General features: G+C 42.8%; 2 protein-coding genes across 2 annotated transcripts in view; both read left to right on the top strand.

Moving 5' to 3' along the window:
• The window catches only part of ABHD17C (abhydrolase domain containing 17C, depalmitoylase), a 50,074-nt gene extending 35,748 nt beyond the window's left edge, over nt 1–14,326 (top strand). The window contains exons 2-3 of the mRNA XM_074966446.1: nt 7,048–7,227; nt 12,820–14,326. Of these exons, the coding sequence (XP_074822547.1) occupies nt 7,048–7,227; nt 12,820–13,039 (400 nt within the window). The 3' untranslated portion in view covers nt 13,040–14,326. The remainder of the gene's footprint in view (nt 1–7,047; nt 7,228–12,819) is intronic.
• A 3,130-nt stretch (nt 14,327–17,456) lies between these two features.
• Nucleotides 17,457–21,899, top strand: part of LOC141995322 (cell surface hyaluronidase CEMIP2-like) — a 74,356-nt gene continuing 69,913 nt past the window's right edge. Inside the window, exons 1-2 of the mRNA XM_074966444.1 lie at nt 17,457–17,570; nt 18,156–18,439. Of these exons, the coding sequence (XP_074822545.1) occupies nt 18,250–18,439 (190 nt within the window). The 5' untranslated portion in view covers nt 17,457–17,570; nt 18,156–18,249. The remainder of the gene's footprint in view (nt 17,571–18,155; nt 18,440–21,899) is intronic.

The following is a 21,899-nucleotide window of genomic DNA, read 5'->3' as shown; positions in this document are numbered from 1 at the left end:
TGGAACAGTAAAAGTGATGAATTAGTGCAGCCCTAGGTTCTATGGTAGCATACACTTTCCATTACAATGAAAAAAAATAGCATAGCATAATGAGAATCAGTTTCCATGTTTTACTATGCATGTTAAGGCTTTTTAAAGTGAAGTCGAGGAATCTTCCACCAGTGACTGGCAAAAAGGATATTGCTTATGTACTGCAGTTTCAGGTTTTCTGTAGTGCTCAACATATTTTAATTTTCTCATTTGAAGATTGATACCTTTATAGTGTGGCATCCCACCCCTTCCAGGCTAGAGATTTCTTGCAGTGTCACTGTTGGCATCTGGTAAGGGACTTAAACCTGTGGTATTCTGGTCTAAATGCAAGAGAGAGATCCGCTGAGGCATGACCTGAAATGCAGTCTTTTTGTGTCCAATCCTGCAAACACTCACAGACTTCAAGGCCAGAAGGGACCATTGTGATCATCTAGTCTGACCTCCTGCATGCTGCAGGCCACAGAATCTCATCCACCCACTCCTGTAGTAGGCCCATAGCCTCTGGCTGTGTTACTGAGGTCCTCAGATCTTGTTTGGAAGATATCACGTTACAGAGAATTCACCATCTTCTCTAGTTCAAACCAGGAAGTGATCCTTGCCCCATGTTGTAGAGGAAGGCGAAACTTCTTCCCCCCCCCCCCCCCCCCACTGCCTCTGCCACTCTGACCTCAGGGAAAACTTCCCAACCCCAAACACACTGCCTGGCGTAGTATTTATTTAGTGGTATGAGTCCTCTTATTGAAGTTCTCTGACGTAAAAAATAAAATAAAATCAGTGGGACTAATCACGAGTCAGCCCAATTCTGAAACAGAAGTCAAAGGTCTATCTCTTCCCCCATTGTAAAAATAACTGACTTCCTCTGGATTTCTCTCTAGACTGGTGAGGCAGTTCTATAAAGGATAACTCTAGCCACCAATTTAATTTTTTTTATAAGAAATGGAAACATTACCTAAGTACTTCCAGATTCTGAAATTTAGAGCTGATCCAAATCATCTGAGTTTTGAATTCCATGCTATCTATTGACCTTAGGTCTTTATACTAGTTTGTACTGTCTAAAGATCCTAGATGCTTTTACAAAAACTCAGAAATTTAAAAACAAATATGCAGGATAACTTTGTTCTAACTTTGTAACATGAGACATATGCTCCTGCAGGCATTCTGTTTCAAAAACTTAAAAATTCTGCGCATAATATTTTAAAATTCTGCAAAATGTGTGTGTCAAATGTGGAAACTCCAGCATGGCATTGGGGAGCACAGACTACTGGCTGCACAGAGTGGAGGATCACTGTGAAATCCCCCCTCCTTCACCCCCTCCCCCACAGACTCAGTGGTGAGGCTGCAGCCACCCTGACACAGCACAAGGGCCAGCCCTGCCCCTCCATACCAGGTGCACCAAGCGTGGGCAGGCAGGCTCAGCATGGCAGGATCCAAGTGTGAGTCAAGAGGGTTTTGTGTGGGTTGAGAAGCAATCTGGGTGCAGGTGGCTCAGGGATCTGGATGCACAGGAGCTGTTTGTGGGGTTCTTGGTGCAATGGTAATGGGACTCTGCAGGGGAGTCCAGGTGAAGTTGATTTGGGATCAGCGGGGGGGGGGGGGGGTCTGGGTGTGTGGGGGATAGAGCTCAGAAGGGGGGCTGGGTGTGAGGGGCTCAATGGGGGGTTCAGATGCTGGGAGAGTAGGGTTCAGTGGGATGGGGATCCAGGTGCAGCTGGTTGGGGATTGGTGGGGTGGGGATCAGGGTGCGGGTGGCTCGTCAGGGTGGTCCAGGTGCAGGGGGAGTGGGGCTCTCGGGGGGGTTCTGAGTGCGGGGGGGGGTGAGGCTTGGCGGGAGGGTTTGGGTATGAGGGGGTCTGGATGCATGGGGGTTGGGCGAATGTTGGAGCAGCTCCCTATACCGGGATCTCTCCCTCTGCAGCTGAGGAACGATGGATGCAGGATGCCAGGGGGATGGGAGTTTGCAGAGCTTCCTGCAGCTGCAGGAGAAATCTGGGGGTGGGTCTGACCTGGCCCCAGATGCCGTGCAGGGGAAGAGGAAGTCCTATCACTCCCCAGCCCAGCCAGGACCAGCAGCTGAGCCCAGCACAGGGTAGGAGCCACCAGTCAGGTCTTCCCCAGTCCTGCCCCCTCTCCCACAGTGATTTACCTCTCTGCCGGCTGCCCTGGACACCCGAAACATACTGCTAGAGAGGATTGCATGACTGCTCTTGTGGCTTCCCTTTGCTTCCCTGTCAGAAAGTTATTTTTCTGTGGGGAAGCAAAGAAATATGCAGGGGACATAAATTCTTCACATGCGCAGTGGCGCAGAATTCCACAAGGATTTCGAGTAGGCATAGCAGTTACCTTGAAAAGTAGGTGCCTTGAAAGGATCCATGCCAAAGGTTTAAGTTTTTTATATAAAGGGGAGCAATAAAGACTTTTAAAAAAGGAAGTAGGTTATGAGATGTTTCGTAGGTTAGGAGATGTGCTCTAATAAAAATGTTCTAGAAATCTGTAAGCACCTCTAAATATGGCCAGTTTGTCTATTTAGTTGAAATGTGCTGGATTTATTTTACATATGTGCAGACTAAATTATTTAGTGTTACTTGAAAACGGTTTACTGGAGCTCCCCGTGAGAGATGGACACATAATGCCATCAAATTCCAAAATTGTTCCTTTTGAAAGGGACTTACTGTTCTATACTTCTGAGGCCCTGGAAAAAAAGCAGGGCAGCCTCTGCTTACAATTCAGGCACTTCCATTTCAAACTGTCCCTAGATATAGTAAATATGAAAGCTAAATGTTGGGTATGAGAACGGTGGGGAGGGACTAACCAAAACTGGTTTTTCAAAGAGACTGGCCCCTCCTAAAAATAGACATGTTGAGATGGCCTGAGTCTCTGTTTCAGAGTTTGACCTATTGATGTGTCTGGGAACAAGCAGAGTAGTCACAAAGTTCAGTCTGTTTGTAGCCAGCAACTATGTCCTCTCAGCAGTGGTTCTCAACCTTGTTGGGCTCAGGACCCATTTGTAAATGTTTATGGCCTGTCATGACCCAGTAAATAGTTTGGTGGTGGAGACCCTGGGGTGGTTTCAGGTGGGTCCTTCCCCCTGGGGGTGTTGGATCCTGCACGGCATTCACCCCACAGTGGCAGCTCCTGTGCTGTGGGCCTGGCTCGGCTTGGCCCTCCACTGTGGGCATTGTGACCTAGGGGATTGCAGTGCCACTCAGTTTTGGCCCCATCCCCCAACTGGACCAAATTTGTGAGAGTGGCATTGCCACTCAGTCAAATTTGGCCTACCTGGGCTCCTGGCGTCATGACGGCTGGGTCAAACCTGAGTGACGCTGGAACCCCAGAGGTTTCAGTCCCTGGAGCAGGGAGGCAAGCCCAGCCAGCCCCATGGGACTGGAGCTGCCACGCAACCCTTTGAAAAAACTCTGGTGACTCAATTTTGGGTCCCGACCCATGGGTTGAGAAACCATGCTGTAGTGGGTATATTGTGATTGCAAATACTTGTGAACCTTTCCACCTATGAGTGGCGTCAATAAAAAAAAAAAAGTGTTTGGTTATTCTCGTGCAGAAAGATGCTATGTTTTGCAGCTGTCAACCATTTTTAAAGTAAAAGATGTGGTCTCTTTGTTTTGTATGTGAGGCTACATGTAGTCTTTCTTGTGCCTATGTAACTTTTGTAGATGCTTCAAGATTTGCTCCTTTCTCCAAATTGCACTGTTCTCCTGCGCCGCACTCTTCACCCCAACGGTTTTGAGACTTACAGGCAGATAAGATGACCTCCGTAGGAGCAACACAGTTGCATATCCACAATTTTTAACTTGGGTCTTCCATTCAGTCACATGGACTTCTGTTTCCACAGAGACCAAAGCTCACTTATTTCATGGAGGATATTTTTAAGAGCCATTCTTTAGGTGGTGGACTAACATTCTTCCTTTAAGAAGGAAAATGAGTGGTGACGGGATCCTGAGGAAAAGAATTAGTCTTTTCAAAATATGATTTTTTTTTAAGCTTTCTCCCCTCCCCTGCTGCACTCTTTCTTGCCAGGTTGTTTTCCTCACTCTTCCTTTCTTCTCTTCATGACTCCAGGTTCTACTCCATCTGCTCTCTTTCCACCCATGCATGTCCTCTCCTGTGTTTCACTTTCCACCTGACTACTCCCTTCTTATAAAATGTTTAATATTTTAAGGAGCGGAGACATCACGCTAAACCCAGGGTTGTGAGTTCAATCCTTGAGGGGGCCATTTAGGGATCTGGGGCAAAAATTGGGAATTGGTCCTGCTTTGAGCAGGGGGTTGGACTAGATGATCTCCTGAGGTCCCTTCCAACCCTGATATTCTATGATTCTGTTAAATCAAAACTTAAAACTGCAGGTGTTTAGATTCTGTTTCACCTTGGACCTTGCTCTTGGATCATCAAATGCCCTTTGGCCCCGCAGTAAATGTGCAAAATATAAACACGAGTGTTTTGTTCAGCTGTTCGGAGGTGAATTTGTCTGAGAGATGTGGCACTCTTCTGATCAAAAGGAGCAAGGGCAAAGGGAAAGATAACTTAAACTAGTTGTAGGAACTTCCACTATCTCATTGCTTGATGCTGATTAGCTAGAAGTGATGTAGAAATGACAACTACGTAACTAAAACAATCTTTAGTTGCCCTTCCTGCTTTGTGTCAGTGTTAATTCTGGTACCAGTTACACCCTTGTCACTTGACTCAGTGCATGTTTCAGCACGTTTCACTGTATACCTTAAAGGACAATATTAGTCTTAATTCTTTAAAGACAAATATAGCAAAAATGCCACTTCACAGCTATGATATAATCAGAACTAAACTTTTAATGGCTCTGATACTTAGTCAGTGAAACAGGGCTGATTGCAATGTAGAGATCCCCAATGTTTATAGCACTTCACACGGCATCCTACTTTAACTGATTTGCTTCCTGCGAAATGCAGATTGTACCTTAACTTTTTTGTTTCTAGAGGGCCTATCACTGTGGTAGCTATGTGCTTTGCTGACAACACAAATTACATAAACCACTTACAGAAACAAAATAAAACCAAAAGTGGTGAAAATGAGCGAATGGGGAAAATCCTAGTCTCTGGGCAAAGACAGGGTTGCAAAGCTCACACTCTAGGGAGCAGATCACTGTTGCATTGTGCTTCTCCTTCATCTACCTGCTGTTGTCTTCACATATGCTTAGATTGTAAACTCTTTGGAAGAGGGACATCTCTTCACTGTATGTTTGTACGTTGTCTAGCACAGTGGATGCCTGACTGGTGCCTCTAGGCCCTACTGTAATATTAATAATCTGTGGAATGCTCCACACACACCCTCTCACACACCCACACCACATAGTGACTGCGGCTACAACTTTTAGGTTGTGGTGGTCTCTGCTCCTACTGCACCTATCTTTGAGTAACAGGGTGAAATGGCTGCTAGATGGATCAGCATAGTTAGGTGCACTGCTCCCAAATCTCTCGGCTACACTGTACCATGAAGTGAGTGCAGATTCTTTTCAAATGACTTCTGGAGAGAAATCCTGCCCTCCTTTAAGTCGGTGGGGCCAGGATTTCACTCCTCGGAGTCTCTTCCTGTGCAACAACCATACAGGGTTTCACTGCATCCAGGACCCTCTCTGCTAGCCAGGGAAAATTTGCCCTAAATGAGCTTTACATCTTGAAAGACGACAGACTCTGGCTGTGACAGACCACTAAGAGGATAGAGTTCACTCCAGGGACAAATTTTTATTATAGTTGCTTACTCATGTTTCAGTAATGTTACACTGTGTTGAGCATTGCACAAACATCTGGGAAGGCGCAGTCCCTGTCTCAAAGAGACTACAATCCAAATAAATCTTGCTCCATTATAAAATTAAATATCGTACTGTAACGTGTCCTAGGATGATTAGTACTGTGTTTCCCCTTCTCAGTAACTTTTCTTCCCTATCTCTTTTGCTGCTGCCATAGGAGCAGCTGATTGCTTGCTGGTGGGTTTCTGGTAAAGCAGCCAGTCACGTGTGCACCAGGCTGCTATCCATTTCATATCCAAAGGGACTGAAAACCTGCCCCATACCACCTGGTGGAATCCCAGCTGTAGGTTCTGACTTCCAGTGTCATGGCAATTGCTGTATTAGTGACAATGAGGCCCATCATCATTGGAAAAATGCACTCTTACAAACCGATTAAAAATATTTCCTACCAGAAGCATGCATTCCTCTGCAGTAAATTATTTCTTTGTGCCTCTTGTAATAAAGTGACATTGAAGATCTGTGGGTAATATCCTGTGACTCTCAGAACTGCAGCTGTAATTTGTGTTTTCAATATTGTGGTGATCAAATATTGTTTATCCTAAAAACTTTAGATTACCCTGGAACGTAATTTCATATTTTAAACTAACTTTTTGATATTTCTGAGTATCTAACTAAGATTGTGATATTAGTGATACTTTGTAGCAGCAGATTACTATACATCAGTCTGTAACTTGAGCTATAAGTAACGATCTGAAAACTATACAGCACACCAACTAGGATGCTAACAGAATGGATGGGAATAATTAAGATCCATCCATCTTACATTTACTAAATATGTAAATAAGGCAATTGTACTTAATTTCCAGTTTGTTTGATCGTGATTATATCTCCTCTTGGGTTGAATCCGACTGTTTTTATAAAACAAAGAAGTTGTTTTTTTTTAAACAGGAGACTGAGGGTCAGCGTTAAGAGAGCTTTTTTTCAGTGTCAAACACAGTTTACTGCACTGTGTTGTGGAAGATAACTTAGATTCCTGAACATTCACAAGTATGGTTGGGAGTAACAAGCATGCCGATAATCCTGAAAGTGTTCTAATTACTACATAATACTTCGATAATGATTTACTCTATTACATACAGACTTGATACTTTCCTATATACTGGGAGTAGATTTTGGAGAGCTGCAGTGGGTAGAATGTGTGTTTTGTTTCTGTTGCTGTTCTTCATTTGATCAAGGTTGTAAAAAAAAAAAAAATTAAACGATATATTTTCTAATTCTCTTTGCAGGTATGGTGTGAGTCCCGAGAACATAATTCTCTATGGTCAGAGTATTGGAACTGTCCCGACAGTGGACCTGGCATCTCGGTATGAGTGTGCAGCTGTAATCCTTCATTCTCCTTTAATGTCTGGATTACGGGTAGCTTTTCCTGACACCAGGAAAACATATTGCTTTGATGCTTTCCCAAGGTACGTGCAAATATTGCTAGAGGGATTGCTCTATGGTCACCTTAAACCTTTCTATAGTGTGTTCTTTTATTTGTATTGTGATGTGCATCTTGAGCTTTGGACAGGCATATCTTATAAATCAAAACAGATAATAAATATATTCATTTGCCACTGAGTAACTTGTAGTCTCAAACTGGCATGCTAGTTTGCTAAATAAGCAAATAAAGAAAACCCTACAATCTTCACAGCTATTTATCATTTCAATTTTTAGTGCTTGTACACAGTCCACCGATCCTGTGTATGTTAAATTTAGACTGGTAACTGTTAGCTACGGTTGCGCTGTCAAGTGCTTTTAGCTAAAAAGTAACACTCCTTTAGAAGTGTACATTGTTTAGCCAATTCTGATTTAAAAGGTACGTGGTGTCAACAAATATAAGTGAAAGAATTTTAGGCTTCTTGTTAACTGCTGATACTGCTGTACAAAAACAATAGACTGAAAGTGCTGGATAATGTCTGCTACTGCATAAAGGAAGAGAGGAAGGATGGCACAGTGGTTAGGGCGCTAGCCTAGTACTCTGTGACCTGCTCTGCCACAGGCTTCCTGTGAGTGTCTCTGCCTCAGGTCCCCATCTGTAAAATACTTCCTTGTCTCACAAAGGTGTTGTGAGGATGAAGGCATTAAGATTGAGGTGCTCGGATACCACCATAATGGGGGGCACCTAAGATCAATTGATGAGACATGTGGCACACTTCAGTTGTCGTCTTTAAAATGAGCTTAAAATCTTTAAAATGCCGCATTGAAAGTTTAATGTGATTAGTTTCCGGATAACGAATACGCTTGTCTATATTGTTGGGCTTTTACATTCTGTTTTAGGAGGTACTAAGATATAAAGAGAGACCAAAACATTTGGATACTAACAGCTGTTCCAGGAATCCTAAACTGTATCAAACACTGAGTTGTAAAAGCAAGTGAAATTTACATTCTAAGAGTGAAAATCAGTGACCAGAGAGCACCCTTCAGTGTTGCAGTTGTTTTTGCAACACTTCCAAATGTTTGTAGGTGGGATGTCCACAAGGATTCCATGTTCAGAGCAGAAACTGCATCTTACAGAGCACAATCATTCTTTTTTTTTCCTGAGTGAGGGAGAAAGGTGGAGGCCCAAATTCCACACATTGGAACCTCAAAGAATCAATTTTGTGGGGCTATTGTGACAAAGAAGCCAGATGTATTTTAACTTCTACTGCTTTAATAATTAAAACTTCATACCAATGAACACACTTCATCTAATTTGCATCTGAAAATTGCTTTAATAAACCAGTACATATTACAACATTTTGATATAGTTTTACTACACTTTTAAAGATGTAAGTGTAAGAAAATATCTTAAACTAGTGACTCTCAACCTTTCCAGACTACTGTATCCCTTTAGGAGTCTGATTTATCCTGCGTACCCCAAATTTCATCTTACTTAAAAACTACTTGCTTACAAAATCAGACATAAAAATACATGTTACTGAAAAATTGCTTGCTTTCTCATTTTTACCACATAATTATAAAATAAATGAATTGGAATATAAATATTTTACTTGTATTTCAGTGTATAGTATATAGAGCAGAATAAACAAGTCATTGTATGAAATGTTCATTTGTACTGATGTCACTAGTGCTTTTTATGTAGCCTGTTGTAAAACTAGGCAAATATCTAGATACGTTGATGTACCCCATGGAAGACCTGTGCGTACCCCCAGGGGTATGCTTACCCCAGGTTGAGAACTACTGTCTTAAACCACCTGCTGCTTATTGCAGTGACTGTTAAGTGAGAAGTCAAATTTGCTTTGACTAATAAGCACCAGATTCTCGTTTGACTTCTCTGGGAGGCATCTCTCCAGTACAAATAGTTCTAATCCTTGTCTAAATCTGAGCTGTACAAGGCCATGTGGTGGAAGCGGTATTGTTTAACATTTTACCACTATGACGCTATGCTGCAGAGTGTACTTTGCAGCTACAGAAGCCATCCCTGATTCTCTAGTTACTTGAGTGTCTGCTATTAAGTATTCCGTGCAACTTTCTCCAGAAAAAGGTTCCTCATTTGAGCTTAGAAGTCATATATAGTAGCATTGTCTTCTGAGACGGTCATGAAGTGCTAGTGATACTGATCTTCTGACAATGATGCATGCAAAAGTCTGAGAGGAGAAAATACCCCAAGTAGTTTCCTGCAGCCAGGGAAGGGAGAAGACGAGCAGGCTCCGTAAAGGCTTGTGCAGAGTTGAGCTCTGTGACCTGCTGCAGACTTTGGGTACATCTACACTGCAAAAAAAAAAAAAAAAAAAAAAAAAAAAAATGGCACAGTGAGTCTCAGAGCCAGGTCAAGTGACTTGGATTTGCAGGGCTCCCACTATGATGCTGAATTGGCCGTGTACACGCACGTTCTCACTCAGGCTCTGAGACCTGGCAAAGGGGGTGGGTCTCAGAGCTCAGGCTCCAGCCTCAACGAGAATGTCTACGCTGCTGTTTTTAGGCCTGTAGTATTGACCTGGGCTTGCTGCGGGGATGGTGGGAGGAGGGTTCACCACGTAGGCAGGCCTTTTGCAGCTAGGATATAGCAGTGGAATTCATTCTATTCATTATGTTTTAACTTGATCGTAAGAGCTAACATTTAAAGAGAGAGTTTTAGGAAGACCGTCTGTAGCTAGTGAGACAGCTGCTTCTTAAAATATATGATCTTCAAGCTTATAGTGCTACAATTTTTTTGTGAAGTCGTCATCCTTAGTACACTTCTCAGAAAATTAAAATACGAATTCACTGAGGGTATATCTAGTAGTTTAAAAGCTCTTGCTCTTAAACTTGTGCATCATTCTTCTATTAGAGTTTTTAAATATCTAATATTTATGATTAAAATTAATACTTCTAGAGGAGAAAAAGCTAAGGTTTTTAATTACTTTATTTACAGGATTGTGTAGCAGTGATTAGATTGAACGAGCCAAGTCAAACAGTTTAAAAAATAAATAAGTGTGTATGGGGGAAGGGGTGTTTAAAGCTTGACAGCAGAGATGTTGTACGGTATTTTTTTATTACTCTTCTACTGATCTGTTCATTGTTCTGACTGACTTCACTTAAAACAAGGGAAATAAACATTTGTGCATTTTCATTAATGTGTACAGCACATCTGTCTGCCTTCACTGTAGGAAACAATGTTTATATACACTTTTGGAGAATGGCTGTTGTGTGTGTTTTATGTTGGGACCTCATGAGAATGTAGTCTCTGTAGATTTCCTAGATGCAGAGTGGTGTGGCTGAGAATACCAAGTAGGCTAATGTGCAGTTTAAATACTGCTTTACAAGTAGCTGAGTTGGCAATGGAATGCTGTCCAATTTTTTGCAAAATACAAATATTTTTTTCTTTAATGACAATTCTTCATCTGTATTCACAGACTATTAAGCTAGTTACCTGAATGCTGCAATGATGGGGATTTCCCAACTTTCTAAAATATATTAAAAACAGTAGCTAGCTAATAAGAGTGATATATAAAAAGACTTTTGTGTACATAACTGCACATAGCTGACATGCCTATTATGAAATCTTTACTCAGTAGCAGGCAGTCCATTGGGTTTTAAGACTTTAAACTAAATTAGTCAATATTTTGCTTATTTCACATTGCCATTAATTATCGTACTCTTCACCTGGGGATGCAAATAAAAACTACAATTGTACATCTTATACTGACAGTCTCTCTTAAAGTCCTTATCTGTATTCCACATGGAAAAAGCTAAACCCGACTAGTCCATATTTAATGTTTTCCTGCCAGAATCTAATTTTAAAATCAAGTCTTAACTTTTTACTGTTTTAAGCTTGTACAGTCTGTTTTGAAGAGATACTGGAATGTAGAGAGACCAAAACGTTTGTTTAGCAATAGCTGTTACCTAGAATTCCACAGTACACCAAATGCTGAGCTTTTACACACGTGAAATTCTTTGTTCCAGTTCACATTTAAATTTTTGAATGGAATTATCATTATTTTCAAAATGTTGTATTTATTTGTAAATTGTCACATTGGCTTGCCTATCTTTTTGTTTTTTTACTCATTTTGAGTGACTGGATAGATAGTTTCACTTTTGTGTTGTCACTTTCACATCTAGATGTTTCACTTTCTTCACTTTCTCTGAGAGTATCAAAATCCTGACTCCCTTTAATTATTGTTCAACTTTATTTAACAAATCGTAGAAATTAGAGGTGGGAAAAAGTTGTCTAGTCTAGTTATTCTGTCCGTTCAAGATTGTTCACTACAATAGATCTTCTGATGTCTTATTTCAGATGTCCAAAGCGATGGAGTTCTCACTACCTGGGGAACTGTTCCACAGTGTAATAGATATCACTGTTAAGAAAACTTGCTAACAAGCAAGCCTTTTCCTAATTTCAGCTCCTTATTTCTAGTCCTATCCCCTTGTACCACCCTAAATTGTTCCTTTCTTTCCTTGGTGTTCACACCCATCAAATATTTGTAGATTGAGATGTATTTACCTATTATGAAAAGAATAGTATGTTTAGTTCATTCTAGTACTTGACGGGGAAGCAACGAATAATTCTATATGTAAACTGTTGGCTAAATATGGTATATTGGAGCTTAGAAAATAGAGTCGTGAGAACTACAGATACTGTAGTAGCTTAATCATTGTCCTTTCCTCCCACCCTGCTCTCCCAAAAACAAAAAGTCCAATAGAAATACTGTACTGCTAAAGGAAGCTTGCATCTAAGCTGAATGTTTACTTTAAGGTCAAAATTTCCCCAAATTTAGGTTGTGAAAAATAAGCCTTTTCCAAACCCAAGATGCACATAAATGTTTCCATGAAACAAATCCTATGTATGTTTTTGTTGTTGTTGTTGATTTGCAGTTAAATATGTCCCTTTCGTATTTTCAATCCTAACATTGCAATATTGTGCTAGTGCATATGAGAACCTGGAAGTGAAAATGACTGACTAAAAGTATAGTATAATTGTAGCATAACCCTATTCTTTTTTTCATGGTGCGAGCAGAAATGCAAAATGAAAACAGCCAATGTAAATAGAGAAAATTATATTTTAAAACTAATCTTAAAATGAATTAATCCTTTTAAATAATCTGTATTAATCTCTGGGGTCAATAACATAGATAAGAATGCTTTCTAAATGATTTTTCAGTCAAAGGGCCATAATGAATTAGGGAACTGAATGGCTCTAGGCTACATTGGTCACTAGTTCAAATTCAGACATGGTGACTTAAGTTTCATCCTCTGTGGGAATGCATTGGTGGGCTCAGGTTGGTTCTGAGGTAGACAGCTGGTATGATAGGCACTAATAAGCCAAAGATTTGACCAGGCAGGAGAGTGGACAGACTTCTTGCCATTGAAGAGATTGGTAGCATGATGGCAATAAAAGAGGAGCTTGCACTGACAGTTATCTGTGCCTGTTTTGTGGATAAGTCAGTGGGGCATCAAGGGGGGGGCATCCATTTAAAAAAAATACAATATTCCTTAAATGTGTTTAGTAATTAATTCAACTTTGTTTTCTTTGGTACTACAAATGTAAAAACTAAAAGCCTGAGTAACTTCTTTTTCTTTTCCATCCCCCCGCCCAGCATTGACAAGATATCTAAAGTAACCTCTCCTGTGTTGGTAATTCATGGTACTGAAGATGAGGTAATAGATTTCTCCCATGGCCTGGCAATGTATGAGCGATGTCCACGAGCAGTGGAGCCCCTCTGGGTGGAAGGGGCTGGGCATAATGACATAGAGCTTTATGCACAATATCTAGAAAGACTAAAACAGTTCATATCTCATGAACTCCCCAACTCCTGAAGAAGCCTACTTGATTTTACCTCAGTTACTGTGAATGGAAGAAACTACCTGTTTTTTGCACATGCTTTAACTGGATAGCTGTAATAGCTTTATACTATGAAGAAATACCTGTCTTGAGGGTGTTCTAATCAAACATCTGATGAAACTTGTCTTTTATATCTGGAAATTATTCTACTAATGCACACAATATGGTCAACTACTGTAACTCCAATGATTTTTAGTTTCATTACTCTGGAGGACAAGGGGATACTAGCTGAATATGGGGACACTTTTAATCTAGTGCTGTATTAATATTCTAAAGTCAGTTTTCTCTACCGTCTGATCATTTATAATTCTGTCCTATGAGACTTTTTTTCAATATTCTCAGTATTTGGAACACAACTGTTGTGAACTACAGCTTGTTCTTAACAATCGATTCATGGGTTCAATCTAAGGGAGTACTTTCTTTGTAAATTTCTAGCTGTGGTAATGTAACTGGCAAGTTATTGTGACGAGGTCTTTCCTCTTAGTGATCTTTATTTAACTTACTAATCTTCCCAAGTAAATTTATTTAAGATGTCCTACTCTTTCCTGGAAAAAAAAAAAATTTACTACATGGGGCTAAATTCTGTAACAACCTCTCAGCCATTTTCTGTATAAACATAACTGGAATATTCTTAAGGAAAAATTAACTGAATTGTTTTTGTTTAATAAAAATAAATGTGTAAATTCATTAATAGAAAACTCCTTTTAATATTCAGAGCGTCTGAATAAGAGCCATAACATTTCCTTCTGTAAAGCATTCCTGTAGACTTTTTAAAAGTACTGTACATATTTGAATTTACATTGTGCATAGATTCTTAATTGGTAGTTTTAATTTAAGTCTAATTACAATAAACTGCAGAATTCTGGTTTGTATATGATTGAATACATTTTGTTAAAATATGTTTTTATCCCTATATTATTTTGCTATTAAAATTTTATAAGATTTCCAGGACAAAAAAATTAACATTTTATGTTTTGATGAATTTATGTAACTAAATTTTCATTGAACTAATCTTTTTAGTTTAGAAGTAATTTGATTCTTTGACACTGGAATCACACAGAATATGCATCAGAAATGCAAGACACTTACAATTGTTACACTACTACCATAGGTCTAATTTTTTCCAAATTTAAAGGCCTTAAATGTACTGTAAGCCTCAGATTGTTGTAAACATTGATTGCGGTTGATTGCAGTTTGTGTACTGTTGCTAGAATGCAACACAGTGGTTGTAATGGAATAAAGGATGCATGGATTAGAGCATATTGAATTGTGAATCTCATTTGTACTGTCGTTTTCATACAAAAGCAGCAAACATGAGGTATGGAAAAATTATATTTTGGAAGGAGGAGAAAATACCAAATAATCTGATGGCCTAACCTTGCATTTTAATGTTAAATATTTACAGAAAGGCACAAAATAATCCTAAAGAGCAAACCTGCCATTCTGCTCAATATTTTATGTAAATGGAATGTAAACTGGTGTTGTTTGGTAAGGATTCTTGACTTACTGTTTAAATATTGAAAATCATGGCTGGGAACAATGTTTGAAAATACGGTCATCATGAGATCTTGTGACAAGAATGCAATTAACTAACGTGAGCACAGCAAGTGTGCATGCTGTCTCTGAGATTGATTTAGAGCGGTAGTGCCCTAGTAATTAAAGTAAAATTGACATTTTCATTTTTATCCCTGAATCCTAGAAATTAAAGATAGAAAAGGTCAGTTAGATCATCCAGTCCCTCTCGTCAGTCCAGGCTGGTTCTTTGCAATAGACCTTGTGCAGTCAGATTTTAAATAGCCCAAGCAATGGGGCTTCCAGCAGTTCGCTTGGTGACTATTCCACATGCTGTCAAGTGAGTTTTTGCTTAATCTTCATTTTAAATTACCCTTTTTGTTTCAGATGACTGAGCTTTGTAACTAAATGATGTGTGTTCATGTCATCTTTTCATCATATCCCTTTTATACAACCCCTAAGAATTCCTTTCCATCTCCGAGGACAGCAGCTCCCATTATTAACATCTGTGGGAGTTGTTCTGACCCTGTGATGAAAGAGTGGGGCCCCTGCTGTGCATACTCTGTTTGTAGATATAGGCCTATGCCTTCAAAAGTGACTAGGGACTTTCAGTTTCTCCAGTTCTGAGTGTCCAACTTGAGACAATTTAGAGGCCTGGTTTTTCAGGAAATGCTTACCACTTTGTCACTTCTGAAAATTTAGGCCAGATTATCTCTTCCCCTCCCCTGCATAATGCAGTCACTTTTAAATATTGCTTAGACATGTTCCACTTAGCTCTTTTAATCTTTCCTTTATAAATCACTTCCCCTAGCTTCCTCAATCACTTGATACAGTAGTCATTGAATTTGGTCAAATTTGTCACTATCCTTCTAGTAGTGAGGTGCCCAGAGCTGAATATAGTTCTCCAGATGTGGTCACATCAGCCCCATATAGTGTTGGAACTACTTACTATCTCTTTGCTGCTCCTTGAAATGATGTGTACCTATTCAGCCCAACCTTGCAATAGTATTTTTCACTGATATTTGCTATTGCATTGCAGACATGTCCTGGGTACCCTCACCACTAGATTTCTTTCAGCATGGCTGTTTTCCAGATCTTTCTCCAACACTTCCTTCAGATTTTTTTCCATTTACCCAAACTTTCTGCCAATTTTTAATATGTATAGGTCCCTTGATATTTCTCTGTTCTGGTCAATGTCAGTAACTCCTTACAATTCCATATAATCTGAATTTCATTAACATGTTTTAAACTTTCCCTGTCATCAATGAAAACATTAAATAATGATCCTTGCCATGACCCTCTATGATGTTGCCTTCTCCCTTCAATTCAATAAATTTACCCTCAAAGAATTTTCAGTGCATTCAACAATGTTCCTATCCAAGCATGCTTGAATCAGTTCTGTGAGTTGTGTGATGCTATCAAACTCTTCGGTGAAAAAGCATATATAAAATATATTGACCTCTCTCTTCATTCCAGTAATTTTGTAATGATCATTCCCTGACTTTGGGCATTTGAATATTTCTAATTCATACATTTAAAAATCTCCCACCTGTTTAAAAAATTGATTTATGGGATGTCAGAACTAAATTTTGATTAGAAATCCATGACTGACTCATGGAACAGCTTAACCAAGCGCAAATCCAGGACACCCTTTATTGAAAGAGAATAGTATTAGCATAGGACCTTTTGTATCAAGAGGCGTAATGGAGTGAAACTATGGGAGAGGGGCTTTGAACTGTTGTTTAAAATGCTCTGGGTTTGCAAAAAATGTAATCAATGGGACTTTTGCTAAATTCCAGCTGACAAAACAAAAAATTTGTAATATAATTTTGTTCTTAAATTTAGATATGCCCTTACCATAGTGTAAGCATGTTTTAGAGCTATCACGATGTCTCTGAAAATTAATTGCTGTCTATATGCTGTTTTGTAAACCGTGTTGCTGGAGTACTTAGGTGGTCTTTTAGGGTGTAATGTTTCCTAACTTTTTTTTTTTAGGTGTGTATGTTGCTTCCATTTATTTTTCACTTGGGACAGCTGTGAAAGCTTTATGTAGTAGAAATTTTGGGGGTAGAAAGATGGCATGGAGCACAACTGTACATCTACATTTTTTTTTCTTGACTTCTCAGTTACAGCTGGTATGGCAGCATTTGGGAATCTGATACACACTGTTTACATTTCTAATGTAGTCGTGGTTCTAATGTTGGTACCCTATCCCTTAATTTTCAGACTCTTCCCTATATATCTGTTATGTTATACCCCTTCCACTGCTTAATTACCTACTGTGATATAGGCTAATTAGACTTATCTTCCACTCTTGGGAGATTGTTACTTTCTGCTGGAATTTGTCCAGGCCCTTCCCCTAAATTGGGGCAATCCTACATGGGGTACTGACTTGTTAGCCCCCTAAATAAGCACCAAACTCTGTTTTCAGATTAGTGCTTTGGATCTGCAACACTTTCTATTCCTTATTTTGGAGGTGGAGGTGTCTCTTTACCAGGCAGGTGTGGTGTGGGGGACTGGCCAGTCTCAGTGAGAACCTAACTCCTTCATTTTGGATTTCCCTTGAAGGCAGCTTTAGGAGCCTCTTCCTTCCGCTGCTTCTTGCTGCCTCTTTTCCTAACAGCCGTGGCTTAGAAAATAACAGCTCGAGGCACCTTTGCTCTTGATCTACCTAGGCCCGGGGCTGGGGGAGGTCCTATGCTGCTGCCTGGCAACTCCACGTTCCCGAAGACTTTTGGGGGGGATGGGAATAGGACCTCCAGGGCCGGCCTGAAGTGCCTGGTGGTGCATCCTCTCTGCGCCCCGCTTCAGCCACTCTGCGCCGGCCCGCTGCATCAGGGCCGGCTCGGGGCACAGCAGGGGCCCTGGAGGGGTGGGTGGCTTTCGGCAGGGGGTGAGTGGTTTGCATTGGCTACTGTGCCCCGTGCGCTGTGGACGCGTTCGCAGGGAAGGCGGCTGGGGGCGGAAGGGAGTCCCCGGGAGCCGGGCTGCCAGGTAAGAAGCGCAGAGCAGCGGCCGGGGGAAACCCGGCAAGCATCGAGCTCGCCCCGGCTCCGTGCGCTCCCAGTACTACCCTGGGCCGCGGCGGCAAGGAACCGGGCTGCTGCCCCCTGCAGCCCCGTCCCCTTAGGCGCCGCCGGGAGAGGTCCCTGGCGCTTCCTGCACGGAGAGGGGAGCTAAGCGCAGCTGGGGTTGCGGGGCTGAGACGTGGCCTGGAGGTGCCAAGCGGACTGCAGGGGGCATCGTGCGCGCCCCAGCCCGGCGCTGCGGAGAGGGGCTCCGCGGCCAGGGGGCTTGGTGCAGAGCGGAGTGGCCGGCTGGGCGGAGGAGAGGAGCCAGGCTCAGCCACCCAAAGGCCCCGGGCAGTCCCGGGAGGCTGGTGGGTTGCGGGCCGGGCTGGTGCGTTGGGGGTCGTCGGAGCTCTCGGGTTCCCCAGCTCGGTGCTTGCTCGCAAACACCGCCCGGGCTTGTGCTGCGCGGAGTCCCGGCGGGGGCGAGCGGGGCTGCAGGGGAGGACAGCGGCTGTGCTGTGTGGGGGAGAGCGCGAACGGATGGAGACCCATCTCCCCTTCGTTGCAGGTTTAAAATCCCAGGCCTCTGCGCCCCTCCCGCCTCCACGTCCCTTCATGCAGCAGCGCCTCCCATTAGCAGAACTGCCAGCTCGCCTGCCGCCATGGCTTCAAGGTCACCTCCCCTGCAGCCGGAGAGCAGATCAGGGGGGCTGCAGCCATCTGAGCGTCGCCCGAAGAAGAAAGCCAGCAGCGGTGTGCGTCTCTCTGCACCCAACCCCCGTGCCCTGGTACTTGCCAACCTGCTGCTGCTCCTGTCTCGTTGCCCAGGTTCTCAAGCGACAAGTTTAAACAGTTAGTAAAACGTTGTCTGGGGCTCCCGCAAGCGCTCCGCAGTGGGTTGGTTAATGTAGCATTTTGGTGCAGCTGACGCGTGAGGTTGGCTAGAGTGACATGAGGACCAGTAGTTTGCAGCTCAAATTACAAATGCCGTGGACGGTGCAGAAGCTTTCCAATGGGCAGTGCTAGCAGCAAAGCTGCTTGCTTTATCTGGCTTTCAAGCGGAGGCCTGCAAAAGTGCTGAATCAGCGGTTCTTGGGCGTTTAAAACAAGAGAACCCAGAGTTCTGTCCATTTTGCCACAGCATGTTGAGTACACACTCCCATCTTTCCTGCTGTTTGGAAATTCTTCTGGACTTCCTCAGATCCACATTTCCCCCTCAATTCGGGGCCATCGGGGGTCCAAAATCAGCATCTAGAGCAGAATGTTGTGGTTTGATTCCATGCCACCTCCTTAACACATACTACTTTAGCCCCTGGGAGAAGGACCAATACATATAATACTATTATTTGATGTTTCTCTTGCTGGTATTGACTTACATTTATCTCCTGTACTCTCGCCAGAATCTGAGTTGCATTTCTCCCTCCCCAGCCCAAAAGTGAGCACTAGTTGGGTTCAAGCATGTACACACAGGTCATGTGCAAGTTTCCATTACACAGCTCTGCCCCTCGATGCACCTCTGCCCCTCCACTTCCAGTCCTGGATCTCTGTTGAGTGGAGAGAGCGAACCCTGTTGGTGCTTCTTCCCTTTTTGAGTTACAAGCAGGCCCCTAATAGGACCTTTAGTTTATCTTTCAGATGATTGCTGGTAATAATTATAATATAAAGATAAAGTCACAGTCGTAAATACTTTATCTTTAACTCCGATGCTTAGAACACATGACATAGTGCAAGGTTCATTTGAAAAAGTTAGCAGATATATGTATTGTTTAAAACAAAATATTGCTTATTATTAGTACATATAGTTAGGAAATGTTTTGAGTTTTCCATGGGGAAAAATGACTAACGTTTTCTACCAACACTTTTTGGGTTTTCATTGGAAAAACTCCAAACCAGAAATATTTTAAATCTACAAAGTGTGATGTCATGGCTGCAGAATGCAACCTATTTAGATAGTGTCCCAGAGGTTTTGATCCAAAGCCCATTAAAGTTAATGGGAGGCTTTCCATTTACATCTGTGAGTTTTGGATCAAGGCCGTACTGGTTAGAACAGGAAGCTGGATTCAGGACTCGTAGGGACTAACTGTCTAGTCATTTGATTTCAGGGGGAGCTGTGCACACAGTTAATAGGATAGTTAGGCCCCAGCTGAATTCTTTGTTCCTGGCTCTGTGACTGGCTTTATCATCTAATCTTTGGCAAACCTCCCTGTGCTTCAGTTTGCCCATCTGTAAAATGGGCATAGTAGTTATCTATGTCACAGGGGTGTAGTGAGCTTTAATTTAACAAAGTTTTTAAGTGCTTTGAGATCCTCCAGATGAAAGATTCTATAGAAATGCAAAGTATTGTTATTTACTATTATGACATAATAATTCTGAGATAGTTATACATTCCCACCACGACCTAATAAAACAGTCATATCACAGCTATGGTGTAGTAAAAGGTTATTTAGCACAGCTATGAAATTATGGCCCTGGATATGCTTTTTTGAAGTTTAAAAAACCCAACAATTTTATAGAATTTTTACTAATAGGATTACTACATGCAAGTCAACCTTCTGATGATTGGCTGAGTTTAATGTTGCCATCCACCCATCCATCCAGCAATGAGCTGTTAACCATTATCTTCAAATCAAATACATTTGAAGCTTCTAAAACATGCAAGAGGACAGAGCCATTTTGGTAAACATAATACCCCTTAAAATCTTGTCCTTTCCTTCAAAAGCATAACAGAAAGGAAACTGTGGATCAGGAAGGCTCCATGTTTATATCTTGATATTATTTAAAAACCTATTTCAAAGGCCTTTGGGGTGGCAGAGCTGGTTGGTTTAGTTTTCTTATTCCTTTTAATTATTTCAGTGATCGTGTCTGAGATTTTCAGTCTGATAAGATGTATTATTTATTGTAAAGACAGAGGGAATTTAATTACATTTAACTGTTGTATTTATTATTGTTAGGGGGCTAGATTGAGCCTTTAGGACCAGCCTGGAGTACAGGGTGGTATGTAACTTGCTCTGCCTCAGGAGAAAACCTGGAAAGTTTCAGGGAGTCATGATTCCTTCCCTGTCTCTCTATTGCTCCAGGGAGAAAGTAGTGCACAGATTCTCAAAAGTATTTATGCTCCAAACTCCCACAGATTTCAGTGGGAATTGGGCACCTAAATACCACTGAGGATCTGGACCTAAGTGATTGCAGCTCTTGAAAAGGTGAAGCTGGACCCTTGCATATGGCAAGCAGAGGATAGTGGGGTGGAGCCAGAATGCTGCCCACTTACGCACTGGGAAAACATTCTAGAGCAGAGTTGGGCAAACTATGGCCCGCGGGCCACATCCAGCCCGCGGGACCCTCCTGTCCTGCCCCTGAGCTCCTGGCCCGGGAGGCTAGCCCCCAGCCGCTCCCCCACTATTCTCCCTCCCCCGCAGCCTCAGTGTGTCGCACCACTGGCGCAAGGCTCTGGGGGGCCGGGCAGCGCAGTTGCAGAGCCGTGTCCTGACCCGGTGCTCTGGGCGGCGCAGCTGTAGCGCCGCCAGCCACCGGTGCTCCAGGCAGCGTGGTAAGGGGGCAGGGGGGGTTGGATAGAGGGCAGGGGAGCTTGGGGGTGTGGTCAGGGGTTGGGGATGTGGATAGGGGTCGGGGCGGTCAGGGGGCGGGGAACAGGGGGCTTGGATGGGGCAGAGGTCCCGGGGGGGCAGTCAGGAATGAGAGTGGGGGTTGGATGGGGCGGCAGGGGACAGTCAGGGGTGAGGGGTCCGGGGTGGTCAGGGGACAGGGAACAGGGGGTGGTGGATGGGGCAGGAGTCCTGGGGGCGGGGGGAGCCATCAGGGGACAGAGAACAGGGGGTTTGGATGGGGCAGACGCCCCAGGGGAGCTGTCAGGGGGCAAGAAGTGGAGGGGTCGGATAGGAGGTGGGGGCCAGGCCATGCCTGGCTGTTTGAGGAGACACAGCCTCCCCTAACCGGCCCTCCATACAATTTTGGAAACCAGATGTGGCCCTCAGGCCAAAAAGTTTGCCCACCCCTGTTCTAGAGTGCGAGGGCGAACTCTACAGCAGGGGCCCTATCCAACTCTCATTCAAGTCTGTGTAAAGATTCCCATTTACTTGAATGAGAGTTGAATCAGGCCCCAGATCTGGGCCCAAGAGCTGAGTAGGCTAAGCAGGGGGAGTGAAAGGGGCCTTTCCCCCCTCTCAGCCAAGTCAAAAAAAGGGCCAGTCTACCACAAAGCCACTCAATGCATGTGGGGGTTGATGGGGCGACAGGGGACAGTCAGGGGTGAGGGGTCCAGGGGTGGTCAGGGGACAAGGAACGGGGGGTGGTG

This window comes from Natator depressus, chromosome 10 (genome assembly GCF_965152275.1).
Source record: "Natator depressus isolate rNatDep1 chromosome 10, rNatDep2.hap1, whole genome shotgun sequence".
NCBI lineage: Eukaryota > Metazoa > Chordata > Testudines > Cheloniidae > Natator > Natator depressus.
This window is presented reverse-complemented; position numbering and strand designations above follow the sequence as displayed.